General features: G+C 45.7%; 1 protein-coding gene across 4 annotated transcripts in view; it reads left to right on the top strand.

The window, feature by feature from the left end:
* Positions 1 to 15,550, top strand: part of LOC308324862 (collagen alpha-2(VI) chain-like) — a 30,810-nt gene that overhangs the window by 12,805 nt on the left and 2,455 nt on the right. For 3 of the 4 annotated variants that reach the window (XR_013964972.1, XR_013964973.1, XM_080777186.1), the window contains exons 15-31: positions 82 to 135; positions 244 to 279; positions 371 to 433; positions 663 to 725; positions 858 to 920; positions 1,108 to 1,170; positions 1,271 to 1,321; positions 2,349 to 2,447; positions 5,025 to 5,087; positions 6,125 to 6,160; positions 6,343 to 6,388; positions 6,489 to 6,641; positions 7,594 to 7,688; positions 8,467 to 8,648; positions 9,527 to 9,705; positions 10,733 to 10,771; positions 15,146 to 15,480. Coding sequence is in view for 2 of the 4 variants with exons in the window: in XM_080777186.1 (XP_080633312.1) it covers positions 82 to 135; positions 244 to 279; positions 371 to 433; positions 663 to 725; positions 858 to 920; positions 1,108 to 1,170; positions 1,271 to 1,321; positions 2,349 to 2,447; positions 5,025 to 5,087; positions 6,125 to 6,160; positions 6,343 to 6,388; positions 6,489 to 6,641; positions 7,594 to 7,688; positions 8,467 to 8,648; positions 9,527 to 9,705; positions 10,733 to 10,771; positions 15,146 to 15,480 (1,620 nt within the window). In the remaining 2 variants the exon portion in view is untranslated. Of the gene's footprint in view, positions 1 to 81; positions 136 to 243; positions 280 to 370; positions 434 to 662; positions 726 to 857; positions 921 to 1,107; positions 1,171 to 1,270; positions 1,322 to 2,348; positions 2,448 to 5,024; positions 5,088 to 6,124; positions 6,161 to 6,342; positions 6,389 to 6,488; positions 6,642 to 7,593; positions 7,689 to 8,466; positions 8,649 to 9,526; positions 9,706 to 10,732; positions 10,772 to 12,306; positions 14,269 to 15,145; positions 15,481 to 15,550 lie in introns of those variants that run through there. The other variant, XM_080777187.1, reaches the window with a different exon arrangement.

Here is a 15,550-nt window from a genome sequence, read left to right as displayed (position 1 = left end):
ACCCGATGCGAGGACAAAGGGTTAAAAGTCAGAGGTCAAAGTGCAGAGGTTAAACTCAGGTGTCTCTTGTCTCTTCCACAGAGTGAGAGAGGAGCTTCTGGCTCGCCCGGCTTCCCTGGACAGAAAGGAAAACCAGTAAGCCTTACTTTGTTAACACAAAAACACCCAAAGATACTTTATGGAAATGAAGGTTAGGGCGCAGGTGGTGTGATGCTTATACCTGTGTGTTGTCTTTCCTTATAGGGTACCGCTGGAGGCCCTGGAGTCAAAGGAGAACTAGTAAGAGCAGATTTCACCCACCTACTAAATGCAGTTTACAGAGGTTACGGTATACGCTATTATGTGCTAAAGTTGTGATTGTTTCTTTTAGGGGAGACGAGGAGACTTTGGGCCAAAGGGCGCTCAAGGACCAGATGGAACCAAGGGAGTCAACGTATGTCCTGGTGTTTACGTGTTTACAATGCAACCCATCGCAATTAAATTGATTCATTTGTTTATATTAATCTCGGACCCAGTTTCCACTTGTGACTGTAGGAGGGCTCAGGGGATGGATGGGATTGGTTTTCGTTCAGTCTGTGATGTACTGCATGGGTTTACAGTAGTACACACACCGTGCATGCACTCACGATAACGGCTGTCTCCATGTCGTCTTTGTGTTTCAGGGAGAAATGGGGCCAGAGGGATTGAGAGGACTTCCAGGTGAAGTAGGCAACAAGGGAACCAAGGTAAGGAGGCCTCGGACGCTAAACTCTTAGGGTCCTCAGTGAAGACCACTCCCATACAACATGTCCTCCTCAGTCAGGACCACTCCCATATACAACATGTCCTTCGCTAAACGACCTGTCTTTGCCGTGCAGGGTGACTACGGTCTGCCAGGGCCCAGGGGACCTCCGGGATCTCCAGGAGAATCAGGGAAAAACGTAGGTCAAAATAATATTCACCTGGTTCCTTTTTGATTGGCCTCTATACTGGACATTCTTTGCGGCACAATGGAAACATTTCCAGGACTCGGCTCTCGTCCTGACCCGGTCAAAACGTTGTTGAAATAGTCTTATCTATTTGATGTCATTAACAAAACATATGAGATAACGCTGGACTTCATCTTAGGGAACCCGAGGTGACGGCGGGGATGCTGGGCCACGAGGAGACCCTGGACAGGCTGGACCAAAGGTACGTTAGTCGACGTGTGCTCGTCTCTCACTCTTATGACTCGGTGTGCGCCGTGCGGTGAAGTGTTTGTTTTGACCGTTTATCTCTCTCTGTGATTCAGGGAGATCAAGGAAGACCTGGCTTCAGCTATCCTGGCACAAGAGGACCATCGGTAATATAAACACCAAGGTTTTCATTAGCAATGCCAAATGCATTTTCTCCATCTAATCTTCCACGGTGGAACTCCAGCAAACACACACATGTCCATGTTGGTAATTGGTATTTGGGAAGCCGGGTGGGGACTGGGGAGGCCATCTCTGTCACTGCACTGTCACTACACTGGGTGGGGAGGGCCATCTCTGTCACTGCACTGTCACTACACTGGGTGGGGAGGGCCATCTCTGTCACTGCACTGTCACTACACTGGGTGGGGAGGGCCATCTCTGTCACTGTACTTGTGACTCCCACAGGTTGTTTTTCGGGTGCCTTTTCAGCGGTGAGCGGAACTGGGAGGGGTAGCATGTTCCTACGCACATTGTATGCCCTCCTGGCGAAGCGCCTCACAGGTCAGGTGAATAGAGGCGGATTGGTGGCATCATGTGGTTGTCTACAATCACATGATGCCAGGAGACATGTGGTTGTCTACAACCTCCCCAAAACCAAAGAGTAGGGCTTAGCGGTGACAGAAACTATATGAAAAGTAATTGGCATAACAACTACTGTAAATTGGGAGAGATTTTCAAAATTAAAAAGTTATATAACACAGTTAAATATCACAAACCTCCTTCATTATCACAAATTAAAGGGATATGTGAAATATACTTTTGGTCATGTCCTCGTCCACTCAGACTTATGTGAACACCCCAGACAGTTTTTAAGTTGCTTGATTCAGAATTTAGATATTTGATATTAATTAAACACACCCATGCAAGGTATCAACCTGCTAATCGAGAGCAATTAGGGGGTAAGTCAGTGTCTTGTTCAAGGACACTTCTACACTAAACCAAGAGGAGCCAGGGACTGTGGAGAGAGACAGAGGACCCTCTGATTCTACCTCCCGTACCATTGCCAGTAGTATTGTGTATTGTGCTTCATAGATCTCTCTCTCTCTCTCCCTCACTCTTCCTCTCTTCTAAAGCAGTTTCTGTAGGAGCATTCTTGGCTAACCGACTTGTCTTGTGCTGTGTTGTGTTGTATAGGGTGAGAGAGGAGACAAAGGTAATGCAGGACCCAGAGGTGGCAGAGGAGACTGTGGGCACAAGGGCATGCCAGGACTCAAAGGAACTGATGGAGACCCTGTGAGTAATGGTCGTTTTATGCTGAAAAGTGAGAATACTTATTCCGCCAACCAAATGATGTGCTTTGGCCGTGACCTCTGCTGTCGACCGAACCACTCACACTAGGGAGTAAGTGGCCCTAATAAGACCCTAACCACTCACACTAGGGTGTAAGTGGCCCTGATAAGACCCTAACCACTCACACTAGGGAGTAAGAGGCCCTGATAAGACCCTAACCACTCACACTAGGGAGTAAGTGGCCCTAATAAGACCCTAACCACTCACACTAGGGTGTAAGTGGCCCTGATAAGACCTTAACCACTCACACTAGGGAGTAAGAGGCCCTAATAAGACCCTAACCACTCAAACTAGGGATTAGGTAGCCCTAATGAGACCATAACCACTCACACTAGGGAGTAAGAGGCCCTAATAAGACCTTAACCACTCACACTAGGTTGTAAGTGGCCCCAATAAGACCCTACCAATCTTATTAGGCATCATCATCATTTGTTTAAAGACCGCTTTCCAGGTACCACTGGGTTGGACTGGATTCTTTCCAGGTACCACTGGGTTGGACTGGATTCTTTCCAGGTACCACTGGGTTGGACTGGATTCTTTCCAGGTACCACTGGGTTGGACTGGATTCGTGCCATGGCTTTCTTCCACCGGGAACCTCTAAATGTCGTGCGCCGGCAAAGACTCCAAACATGTCCATTTACATCGGCAAAGACTCCAAACATGTCCATTTAAATCGGCCAAGACTCCAAACATGTCCATTTAAATCGGCCAAGACTCCAAACATGTCCATTTAAATCGGCCAAGACTCCAAACATGTCCACTGCAGGCACGCTCTACCAAATGGATTTGCCATAGCAGGTGGTTCTAGAATAATTCGCTAAGTGCTTTCCCAAATGTGTGTGGGCAAGATAAATTTTTTAGGGATATCACCACAACACACACATAATGTATATGCATAATGTATTGTGGGTAGTGCGGCTGTAATGCGTAATTAACGGATAGCGGGTAGTGCCAAGGGATAGCACAGGTCAGAACTCAGAACATAGGGCCCTGTGTGCCTTGCTTTGCAACAAGAAAACGTGCTGTTTAACTAAATTGGCGATGATGGACACCCCCAACCCATTTTCACGTTTCACACACGTTTCAGCACCATACAGTAGTTTGTCTAAATTCCGCTAAACTGCTAAATTAAAAACGTTGTACATGTCCAAGGTTATGCCGATGGGTGACAGCCTGTCACTGCATGCGTTACTGTCAATGTGTGTATCTGTGGTGAAATATCAGACCATATGGAATTAGTCATTTACTAGCAGCTGTATAGATGTGACTTTTATTGAGATTAATAATAAATAATAATAAAACTTTATTTGTATAGCACCTTTCATGACATGAAATGCAGCTCAAAGTGCTTTACAGAGAAATGGAGGATAAAAGAAAAGCAAGGCAACAACATTAAAAACAAGCAGTAATGCAATACAGTGAGGACATGAATAACAAAAATAAAAAATAAAAGATCAATTAAAAGCAATGTTGTAAAAGTGGGTCTTGAGCTGAGCTTTAAAAATGTCTACAGAGGCTGCCTGACGAAGGTACAGTGGGAGCTTGTTCCATGCCGACGGCCCGTAGAAGCAAAAAGCTGCTTCCCCGTATTTTTTAGTTGCCATTTTTTTTGGCAAAGCGAGCAGGCCAGCAGTGGAAGACCTTAGGGGGCGGTTTGGGACATAACAATAAAGAGAAACAATAATTTATGACCTCTATATTATTGCCTAAAATGAACAGGCTGTTTACAAATATGCAACTAGAGCCAATCTACTTCTGAGTGGCCTTGTGGTTAGACTGTCCGCCCTGAAGCTGGGAGGTCGGGGTTCAATCCCCGGCCCGAGTCATACCAAAGACTGTAAAAAATGGGACCCGATGTCTCCCTGCTTGGCACTCAGCATCAAGGGTTGGGATTGGGGGGTCAGATCAACTACAAATGATTCCCGGCGAGGACGGCACGCCTGCGGCTCACCGCTCCAATAGAGATGGGTCAAATGCAGAGAACAAATTGTAGGACTTTAACCTTTAACCTCCTGAGCAGCAGGCCTGAGCCACCTGTCTCTGCTCCCACAGTACTGGGGATAGATTGCTTATGTACTGTCTAGCTGTGTTTATCTGCAACTGCTAGTTTCAAACGTTAATATTTACTCCTTTCAAGTGGAGTGTGTGACTAATTCACACCCAGCAAGAGCCCCAGTGGTCCGATGGTGGATCAAAGCAGGCAGCTGCACCCAGCAACAGACATACATCACACAGGCAGGCAGGAGAAGTGCACTCAATGCTCTGGCAGTGTGTTCAAAATCTAGTATTTATGCCTATTTCAGAACACAGCACTTTCTCCATATACAGTAAGGCTTTGCGTTGAAACTCACCACATGGGGGGCTGTAGATAGATCATTTAGATAGACATTTATTGATCCCGTGGGAGACATTCTGTTGTCTATGGTACAGTACAGCAGTAAAGATACAAAACATACTAGGAAAGGAGTATGTATGTACAGTACGTATGTTTGTGTGATACGTTTGTGATTTGTTTTACAGGGTGAGCCAGGACCTGGAGGAGAGCCTGGTCATAGAGGTCCGAGAGGAGAGGGCGGACGAGATGTGAGTCCAGAGATTAAAACAGAGTGCATTTTGCATCCCATATAGTTAATAAAACAACGACCTCTGCATCCACGGGATGCACTACTGTACTACTGTACTGTTTTTTATTCTAGTTTATTTTTGCTAGCTTTAGTTATAATAATCATTTCTTCTTCTGTTTTCTACATGAATATAGCCACATTATACCCATATAAAATTAAATGGGAGTTAAATGCTGCAATTTGTAAAAAATGTCAAAATATGACTCGTAACGTCGCTGAAGTGGGACTCATAAAATGTCCCTGGGACTCATCTAAAAGACCATCCCTGGGACTCATTCTAAAAGACCATCCCTGGGACTCATCTAAAAGACCATCCCTCCATCCTGGAACTCATTACATTGAAAACCTATTCACATCACTGTGAGTCATTATTTGTAACAGTCAAACACGCAGGAAAATACAGTATACTGCTGTAAACACAGGATGCATATACTGGCACAAACACAACACTGCCCACTGACACGCACACACGCACTGCCTGCCCTATACGGTGCAGACAGACTGTAATAACAATTATTCACACCAGACTAAACACTAATGCTCTTTATTTGTACACAGGCCTGTGAGGTATTTGATTGATTCAATGATTGGATACCTAATTAGACAGAAATGTAAACTCCTATTTTCCATTGTGGTCCTACTTATTCAATTCATCAACACATAGCGTACAAATAACACCAAAATACAATATCATCAACAAATATAAAACTATTATGTACAAAGCGGGAAAAGGGGAAAAGATGTATTAAAAAGAAATGACAGCAGTGAATGCCATCTCCTTTCTATGGGAAAACGTGAGTTCCGTTTACTTCCCCTGGTGGTCTCCTGAAAGATGGATTTCCAGGCCTGTTCGGAAGGTGGCCGAGGGATGGTGTCAGGGAGGGTATTCCACATGTTGGTCTGCTGACTGATCAGAAAAGCAGACATTGTAAACTTTGTCTTGAACGCCACAAAAACAGGAGGTGTTGTTGTGTCATCTGTTTGTCTACTCTACAGGGAGACCCTGGCCCTGAGGGAGATCCCGGCCTCACCGTAAGAGCACTTTTGTCTTTATGCTGAGTATGCTGATTAAAATATATACATATAGTATAAACACAGAGTATACATACGCCTTTTTTATATAAATATGTACAGTACTATATGTAAATACTTTATTGTTATTGACATTTCAAGAATGTAACAACAAATAATACGGTGCCTTGTTATTTGTATAGGAGTGCGATGTCATGAACTACATCAGGGAGACGTGCGGCTGCTGTGGTGAGTTTACTCGGTGTGTTTACATGATGATCCTAACAGATGCCGCGCTCGGCTGCACGCCCTGACATCTGTGTTCTGTGTTTGTGTCCGCGTTGCCCAGACTGCGAGAAGAAGTGCGGAGCCCTGGACATCGTGTTTGTCATCGACAGCTCGGAGTCAGTGGGTCTCACTAACTTCACCCTGGAGAAGAACTTTGTCATCAGCACCATCAACAGGCTGGGCTCTATGGCCAAGGACCCCAACTCTGAGTCCGGTAGGCATGACGAAGAAGAAGGGAGCTTTGATTCCAGTGGGCAGATTATGTTTTCTCATCCTTTTTAGGCGTTACAGTTAGTGCACACGACGATTTAGTTACAGAGCTGCATTATCGTATGTAGGCCTACTGCACATGGAGATAGTACTGAACCTTAAAATCTGAATCCTCATTGTGTTACCTCCTTGTTAGGCGCGATTCATACTCCTATTTTAGAGCCGAATAAAAGTCTACTACAATGTGACGTCATTTGAGGTTGGGGGAGGGGGGGGTACTGTCCCAAAGTCGTCTCTTCGGTGCTACTGAAAATTTCTGACGAGCCGAAATCATTTCGGCACTACAGCGGTAAAATAGGAGTATGAATCGGCCCTTAGTCTCTCGAGTCAGACAGACTGCTGACTCTGTCCAATTCAGACAGACTGCTGAGTCTGTCCAATTCAAAGGAATTGTTTTTCCTTTATTTTTTGATGATGGGTTCTCAGACTTTTATTCACAATGAGGTAACACAATGACATCATTCAAATTAACCTTCTATTCACATTACTTACGAAGTGCAAGATCAGAGTAAATGACATAAACCCGAGGAAACAAGGGTCATTGGGTAAATGGTCACATTAAATAGAGTGCGAAGAAAACAATTAAGTGCTCCATGTAAAATCATCTAAATAACATTCTACATTTGTGGTCAAGCAAACGGTGTGAATCTAATTAACGTAACATTATGTGAACAAGTAAAACAGGCAAGAAGAAGAAGGAAGGAAGTGTAGCACCCAGGATTACATTAGATGACACTTGGTGAAAAAATAGGTTGCAAAATCGTGGGCTAAAAATAAAAATAAAAAACATAAAGAAAACACCACCCATTGCAAACCAAAACAACATGACAGAGCTGTTCCAGTGTGGCTGCCGGGCTGAGCCAACGTTAACAGAATGCTGCTGGTTCTCCATGCAGGTACGAGGGTGGGTGTTGTCCAATACAGTCACAGCGGAACCTTCCAGGCCATCCGTCTCAACGACTCCAAGATCGACTCACTGACTGCTTTCAAGGTAAAAGCCCCATTTACTCCTATACTTTGTCAAGTGCCGGTGTTGTTGCACGCTTGCTGAAAATACAGATCTACAAGCTCACTCACGTCGATTGTGATTTTCTTTTGTTTAGTTTGGCAAATGCCTTTGTAGTTTTAGAGATGGGTCCTTTTTGTTTTCCTGTACCACCCACCACCACCACTAGGAGGCAGTGTCACAACCCCCTGGCAGGGTTATGATCGCTTTATCAAATTGTCCAGTCAAATCACAGAGGTTCTAATAACATACCGTAACATAATATTTGATACCGGTATATTGTTTTGATTTGTTTTTGGCTTTTCTGCCTTTATTGATAGTATCAAGTGAAGATAGACAGGAAAGAGGGAGAGAGAGAGAAGGGGAGAGACATGCAGAAAATTAAGGTCCTCATGAACGGGACTCGAACACGCGACACGCTGGCATGATGCGCCTGGACCGCTTGGCCAGCGGGCACCCCTATTGTTCCGTTTTCTATAAACCCTAAATCACACAATATGTAAAAGAAATATGTCTTCTACATCCTGACAGTTTTCTGAAAAAGCTATGTTTCTATGTCAGTCGTTCTTCGATTTTTCAAAAATAGCAGACCTACAAGCTCGTAGCGCGCCACTCGGTGGCGCGCTATGAGCTTGTAGATCTGCTATTTTTCAATATCTAAAGCATAACATAATGCTAACACCAAAAGGGGTTCCCGCCCCAAAATGGGTTAAGCCATAATTTCCACAGCATCATATAATTCACCCGTGCTTTTCTCGTCTAGGACGCCGTGAAGCGTCTGGAGTGGATCGCCGGCGGAACGTGGACGCCGTCCGCGCTGAAGTACGCCTACGACAACCTGATCAGGGACAGCCGCCGAGCCAACGCCAACGTCACCGTGGTGGTCATCACGGACGGACGCTTCGACCCCAGGGACGACGACAAGCTGCTCACCTACCTCTGCAGGTACGTACGTGGGACGGGACCACTAGACGCACGGGTTAAAAAACACATTAAAGGCCTGAGAACATATTCTACTAATGTCTTCTAAATCCTGACAGTTTTCTGAAAAGCCCATGTTTCTATATGTCAGTCGTACTCAAACTACTTCATGTCAAGGAGCCCTAGAATTATCTGTATTTGGCCGCCGACCCCCATCTGAAAATATGTTGTTCCAGGGAGCTTGTAGATCGGCTATTTTCAAAAGATTTCTAATATACATTTGAAATGTAGTGCCACAATTGAGTGCCACAATTTTTTTTATTTTTTCCAGTTTTTCATGTGTCTATGAGGTGACAGCACTTCATTAGACACCCTGGAGTCGTTTTTATGTGCAATGACTTTGTATTTAGGGTTTCTTCCTGGAGGCTGAACCCTTGACAGTCAAACGGGCCAATGAAATAAACAGTAATATAGTGTCATCACACTATCATCCCCTCCCCTAACCCCTCCACCTGTATCACTATCACCACCCACCAGGCAAACCAGGCATACTTAATGAACTGGTGGGCATGTCCACATAAATGCTTGATTTCAAATACTGTACACTTTTTGGAAAAAGTTCTTCAAAATCGTGGTACTCCATCTTTAAACAGGACATTCTTTATAAAGTGTACTTTCTACTTTTGGTACTTTAAGTAAAATTTTCATATCAAAACGTTTGTACTTTCACTCAAGTACATTTTGAATACCAGACTTTCACTGGTAACAGAGTATTTCTGCATTGCAATATTAGGCACTTTTTACTTTAGTAAAACATTTTTAGTCCTTTTTTCCAACACTGAAAGTCGGCATCATTTTAACGGACGTTATTTGTTTTTTTTTGTGCGTTTTGCACGTTGCAGTGACCCCAGTGTGGACGTGAGCGCCATCGGCATCGGAGACATGTTTGACCAGATCGAGGAGAACGAGAGTCTGAAGAGCATCGCCTGTAATAAGGAGGGCCGCGTGCTGGGCATGAAGCGCTTCGCTGACCTGGTGGCCGAGGAGTTCATCGACAAGATCGAGACCGTGCTCTGCCCAGGTACACACGCACGCACAGCGCACAGCGCACACGTGACACGCCATAGGGCACGCACGCACGCACGCACACATTCAATCACTGAATTCCCATGTCAGATGATACTAAAATAGCAGATCTACAGGCTCACACGCTTTTACATGGACATGCGCCTCACACAAACACAAGCACATGTGCAATTTTTGTAATTATGTACATTTTTGAAAAAATAAACTGAAACAGCATTTTTGAAAGATTTTGGAAATGTATATACCTGTGAAGACATGCTGAAATTCTAAGACGCTAGGATGTTGTACTAAACTAAATATGAATAACCTGAAAGCACATGAAAGATAACATTTTGTACCGCTGTGCATTTTGTCTGAGGACAAGCCTATGCTTTCGGGCAGCTCCCGGCAGGATCCGCCGGGAGAATCTAGACGCAGCTGCGCGACATGAGACTAATTAATTAGAGCGACAGAGAGAGAGAGAGAGGAGAGTGTGTGTGTGTGTGTGTGTGTGTGTGTGTGTACGTCACATACTGTATGTGTGTGCGTCAATTTTACAAAGGTGCAGACGATCAGAAATCAGCAGAGAGTGATCGACGTTTGCGCTACTGTATGTACAGTATGCTGTATTGAAGTGGACTCGGACCCAGACTTTTTTTTTTTCCTCCTTGGAAATAAAAATATCTGAGTTTCCGAGGCTAATGAGGACAAACAGTCATTGTGTCTCTCCTCTCTGTCTCCTCTCTGTCTCCTCCTGTCTCCTCTCTGTCTCCTCCTGTCTCCTCTCTGTCTCCTCCTGTCTCCTCTCTGTCTCCTCCTGTCTCCTCTCTGTCCTCTCTGTCTCCTCATGTCTCCTCTCTGTCTCCTGCTGTCTCCTCTCTGTCTCCTCCTGTCTCCTCTCTGTCTCCTCTCTGTCTCCTCTCTGTCTCCTCTCTGTCTCCTCCTGTCTCCTCTCTGTCTCCTCCTGTCTCCTCTCTGTCTCCTCTCTGTCCTCTCTGTCTCCTCCTGTCTCCTCTCTGTCTCCTCTCTGTCTCCTGCTTCAGATCCCGTCATCGTGTGCCCCGACCTCCCTTGTAAATCAGGTAAGATTCTGAAGCACTGCATGCATTACATGAGGTGACCTTTCAACAGTCCTGTGACAGAAATCAGACGTGGGCGATCTGCACTCATTCAGGGTTAGCCCGGCCCTAACCCGGCCATTATGGATCGTATTGTGGTTTGGCTTCTGCTGAGGTCCATTTCCCAGTACAGGCATGATACTCATATTCATGTGTGTTTTCCCATTCATGTGTTTGATTCACTCTGACATATAAGTCCCAACTAGTGTCCACACATTCAATGCGACACGGAGGAAAACCTTCAGCCATTATTTGTATGAATGTTTTAATGCGTCATGTTTGTGAGACCTTTTCACACGGGAAGCGACTGACCGAGCCTAGTCATTCATTTTAAAGTACGATGTTCGTAGCTTAGCCAAAAACAAAACAATGGATGGCTTGCTAGTATAGCTGTGTGACCCTTAGCAGAACATGGGTGATTAACACTTCTGGTTCAAACAACAAATAACAACAAGAGCACAGGAGATCTGCTCATGTCGCACATTTCACTGGCACTGGCCACCTACCGCCCCCTATGGTAACCGGTGTTCAAGGTGTCAAAAAGAATAGAGGAGCATTCAGGTAGGTGGGCACATAGACATAGAAAGGTAGACGTCTCATTCACCCATAGACTGTAAAGAATATGGACAAAGCGTTCCCCGGGTCTTAACATGAACGTAAAATGAAGCCCGTCAGTCCTTGCAATGGAAGTCGCCATCTTTCTAGATCCGTTTTGGTCCAGCTGGCCATTGGCTGGCCCAGACAACGAGGCGGGACTTCCCCCCTTCTTCTCCATTGGTTTTTATTTTGACTCGAGTGGGAGGGGAATCCCTATCATAGACTGTAACGGTAGCCACGCCCCTCAGAACATACGCAACTTTATTTTTTAAATTAATGGGACCATAATTTTCCAAAAAGAATATTATGACATTAGAAATGAGACTTTAAACTAGTGACTGGAAGAAGAAAGTATTCATGACCATGTTTATTAAGGTTATACAGTCTAGGTGACTTGGCTATGGGTTTTTCTGGGTCCAATGACAGCGCCACAACAGGCCATTATATGAACTTTCATTTCCTTAGTGGCTTCACAAAATATCTGTCTGACTGCCCCCCTGCATTCACCGCTGCAATTCATTGGAGCGACGTGTATCGCACGGGCCAAGTGCGGCGTTCCCCGGCCTCCAGTCGCGTAACTCACGTCCCTTTCCTTTCCTTGGCACCAACGCGGAAACTTACCCACAACTTGGGAGCAAACGCGTCAGAGCCAAAGGAGGCTTTTATACCTTTCTATGTCTATGGGTGGGCACGGGAAATCTGCTGTAACAACAAGCGGGCGCGATCCTGTGAAATTGTCACCATTTGTGCTCGTCTTTCGCACGCGCCATCCTTGCGTCAAGAGAGTGATTGCATTTTAACGTCTTGTTTACACGAGGAGCGCAGCGCGAGCCCACGGATCCGAGCACACAGACGCGGTGTCACGTGACGTACTCCTCCTTTATTCCACCCACTCATTGCAGGAGGGGGAGGCGACACGCACGCAGCCGCCCCTCCCCCCTGGAAGCCATTGGCCGAGGAAGGCAGCCCCTCAAACGTCCCCACCTCTGTGGAGGGCGTGGCCCTCCTGCTGAACGGTCTGAGCGAGCAGCAGTACGGCGTCGGCGTGGCGACCATGGCGTACACAGCCCAGAGAGCCAAGCACGCCCAGGGGGACGACAGGCAGCAATGGACCATGCTGTTCATCGACTCCTTCAAACACGTCTATGGGGACATTATGGGCGACCCCGCGAAGGCCATGGGACTCTGCTAGTGCTAACTATAATAAGCTATGCGCGTTACCTCGACCGTTATGGCACTTTTCCACTTCATATTACCGGCTCAACTTGACTCGAGTCCACTCGACCCGCTTTACTTCATTTTCCCCAGCAAAGACCCCCCTCCCCCCCATGTACCTGGTTGTCATAGCGATGTCCAACTAAATGCGTATAGTACTAAACAAAGTATTTATGTATTTCTATGGACCTGAGTTCGCTAATAAAGATTTGAATTGAATCTCTAGTTTACCGGTACAGTCCCACAAAAACTGTTTCTGGCTCAATATTGATTAATTTCCCACTTGCATTGTCCTGGCGCAGTGTTTTCACCTCACCTCACCTCACCTGTTAAGGCTCATACATAGTCTGGATTTTAGGTGGTTATAGGTGACCACGGAACTACAACATGACATCACGAGCTGCGGTGAAGAGCAAGCCACCGCCCCAGCCCTTCTCTGTTTTTACTCACCACCGCTCAACGTTATCTCACCTAAAAATCCAGACTATGAATGAGCCTTTAGTACCACCTACTTTTGCCCAATGGTCAACCAAAAAAGGCGATTAGACTTAGAGTCGAGTTGTGTCAAGCAAGCCGATACCATGCCGTGGAAAAGTGTCAGATTAGATTCTATAAGGGGTGCCAACCGCTAATAAGCTTATACTGCTGGACGTAGAATTGATTAAATTAATTAAAAACTGAGCACTTTGTTATTGCTGAGCGCATAGTTTAGCTGGGTTGCTGCAATAGGATAGCATTATATGAAAAAAATAAAATAAGAAATTGCTTTACATGTACTTAGATTGCGAGCCAAAGCTTAGACATAAGTAGCCTACTTCTACTGCCTCAGTTATGCTCCATTGCACGAATGCGCCTCACACCGAAAATATCTGACCTACAAGCTCACAACACGCCACATCGGCAACACGTTGTGAGCATGTAGGTGTGATCTTTACGGCACGCAACGAGATCTTGCGATGACTCATGAATCAGCCGAACAAGCTGAAATGTCTCCCAGAAAACTGCGGCTGTTACTGAACCAAAAATATGATGAATAATCGTCCCCTCTGCCCTGCGGGGACGAAGGTTTTCCATTTGAATGGAAAGTTGATGTCATTCAGCCTTTTGGCCTTTAAGTCCTATATAGAGCCATTCACTGAGCTCTGTGTTCTGTGTCTCCATACTTCCACTGTGAACCACTAACTGATTCACTCTCACCATTATTGTGCACATATCCATGGTTACCGCCGCAATCATCACTTCCTTTATTCTGTGAATGACTCATTTTGCCATGAGAAAGATTTTGGCCTTTTTTTTGTGGTGAATATTTTTAGTTTTATGAATGTTACTGTATGCTGTTTACGAGTTGGTCAGCGTAACTGGCACTGACAAATGGAACATTTGTATACGCTAAAATCACTATTTCAAAAATGCTGACTTTTATAAGATTTTTGAGTTTCATGTGATGTTGTTATACATGGAGCTAGGCTAGTGTAACATGACATGGAAGTAAGTGCCAGAGAGTGGACTTCCAGTGAAACTCTTACTGTACTCTTGTGACTGCAACTTGCCAATGTGAAGTAGTTTTCTTTTGAAGTCCATCAAATGTTTTTCATCTCAAGATAATAAAGTGTCATCTCAAGATAATAAAAGCGTTATATTTTTGTTAAAATACATGTTAAATAACTATGTTCTCATAGCAATCACTACAGACTATTTGTACATCAACTACTGCACTGTACTGTACTGTACTGTACTGTACTGTACTGTACTGTACTGTACTGTACTGTACTGTACTGTACTGTACTGTACTGTACTGTACTGTACTGTACTGTACAAGCCCACCTCCCTGGCCTTGTGTGTCTGTGTCTGTGTTAGGCTGTGCAACAGTGACGGTGGTGAACAAACGCTATTTGCGTGCTCGGACACAAGGACCCAGGGACACAGCCACACACACATAGCTGTCTATAGGAGTGGTGGTTGCACTACTCAAAAACAGATCACTTACACCCCCTTTAAAGGACCAAGGCTGTCATTGTTTACACAATCCTCATTATTATACACAAATAATTAAACTAGTCCGAAAGTCAGGTTTATTTGGTGGGTTTTCTCTCTGTCTCTCTTTCTGACCTGATTAGACGTGGATGTGTGTACAAGCTGCAGCTCGCTGTCAGGGGCAGCGGTGGCCGAACGGTTTGCGGAGCGGTCTTGATATCGGAAATGTCGCTAGTTCGTATATTCCCGGACCGGCACGTTAAAATTACCACCGCTGTAGTGCCCTTGAACAAGGCATTGAACCCCTACCATGAAATGGTCTATGAGCTGGGCCTGGCTGTAAACAAGTTCTTGAGCTTAGTCCAGTTACCCTGCAGGGTAAACATAGTACCTTTCTTTCTTTCTTTTTGACTGCCCTGTATGATTTACAATGCTGCTGTGCTCACGAGGATGTTTACGTGTGTGTGTGTGTGTGTGTGTGTGTGTGTGTGTGTGTGTGTGTGTGTGTGTGTGTGTGTGTGTGTCTTGCGGCCGTGTCCCCGTGGGTTCCAGAGCCCGCCGTGGGCGCCTGCGTGGAGCGTCCCGTGGACGTGGTCTTCATGCTGGACGGCTCAGAGAGGATGGGCCTGGAGAACCACCGCCGCGCCAAGGAGTTCATCGACCAGGTGTCCCACCGCCTCACGCTGGCCACCGGCCAGTCGGACGACAGGAACGCCCGCATCGCCCTGGTGCAGTACGGCAGCCCGTCGGAGCAGAAGGTGGAGTTCCCGCTCTCGCACAACCTGACGCTGATCTCCGACTCCCTCGGGCACATGACGTACATGGACTCCTCCTCCTCCCTGGGCAGCGCCATCATCCACGCCGTCAACAACCTGGTGATGTCGCAGGTACGCACACAGTGCACGCACGCACACACACACACACACACACACACACACACACACACACACACACACA

The sequence above is a fragment of the Protomyctophum bolini genome (genome assembly GCF_963924005.1).
Source record: "Protomyctophum bolini genome assembly, chromosome: 12".
NCBI lineage: Eukaryota > Metazoa > Chordata > Actinopteri > Myctophiformes > Myctophidae > Protomyctophum > Protomyctophum bolini.
This window is presented reverse-complemented; position numbering and strand designations above follow the sequence as displayed.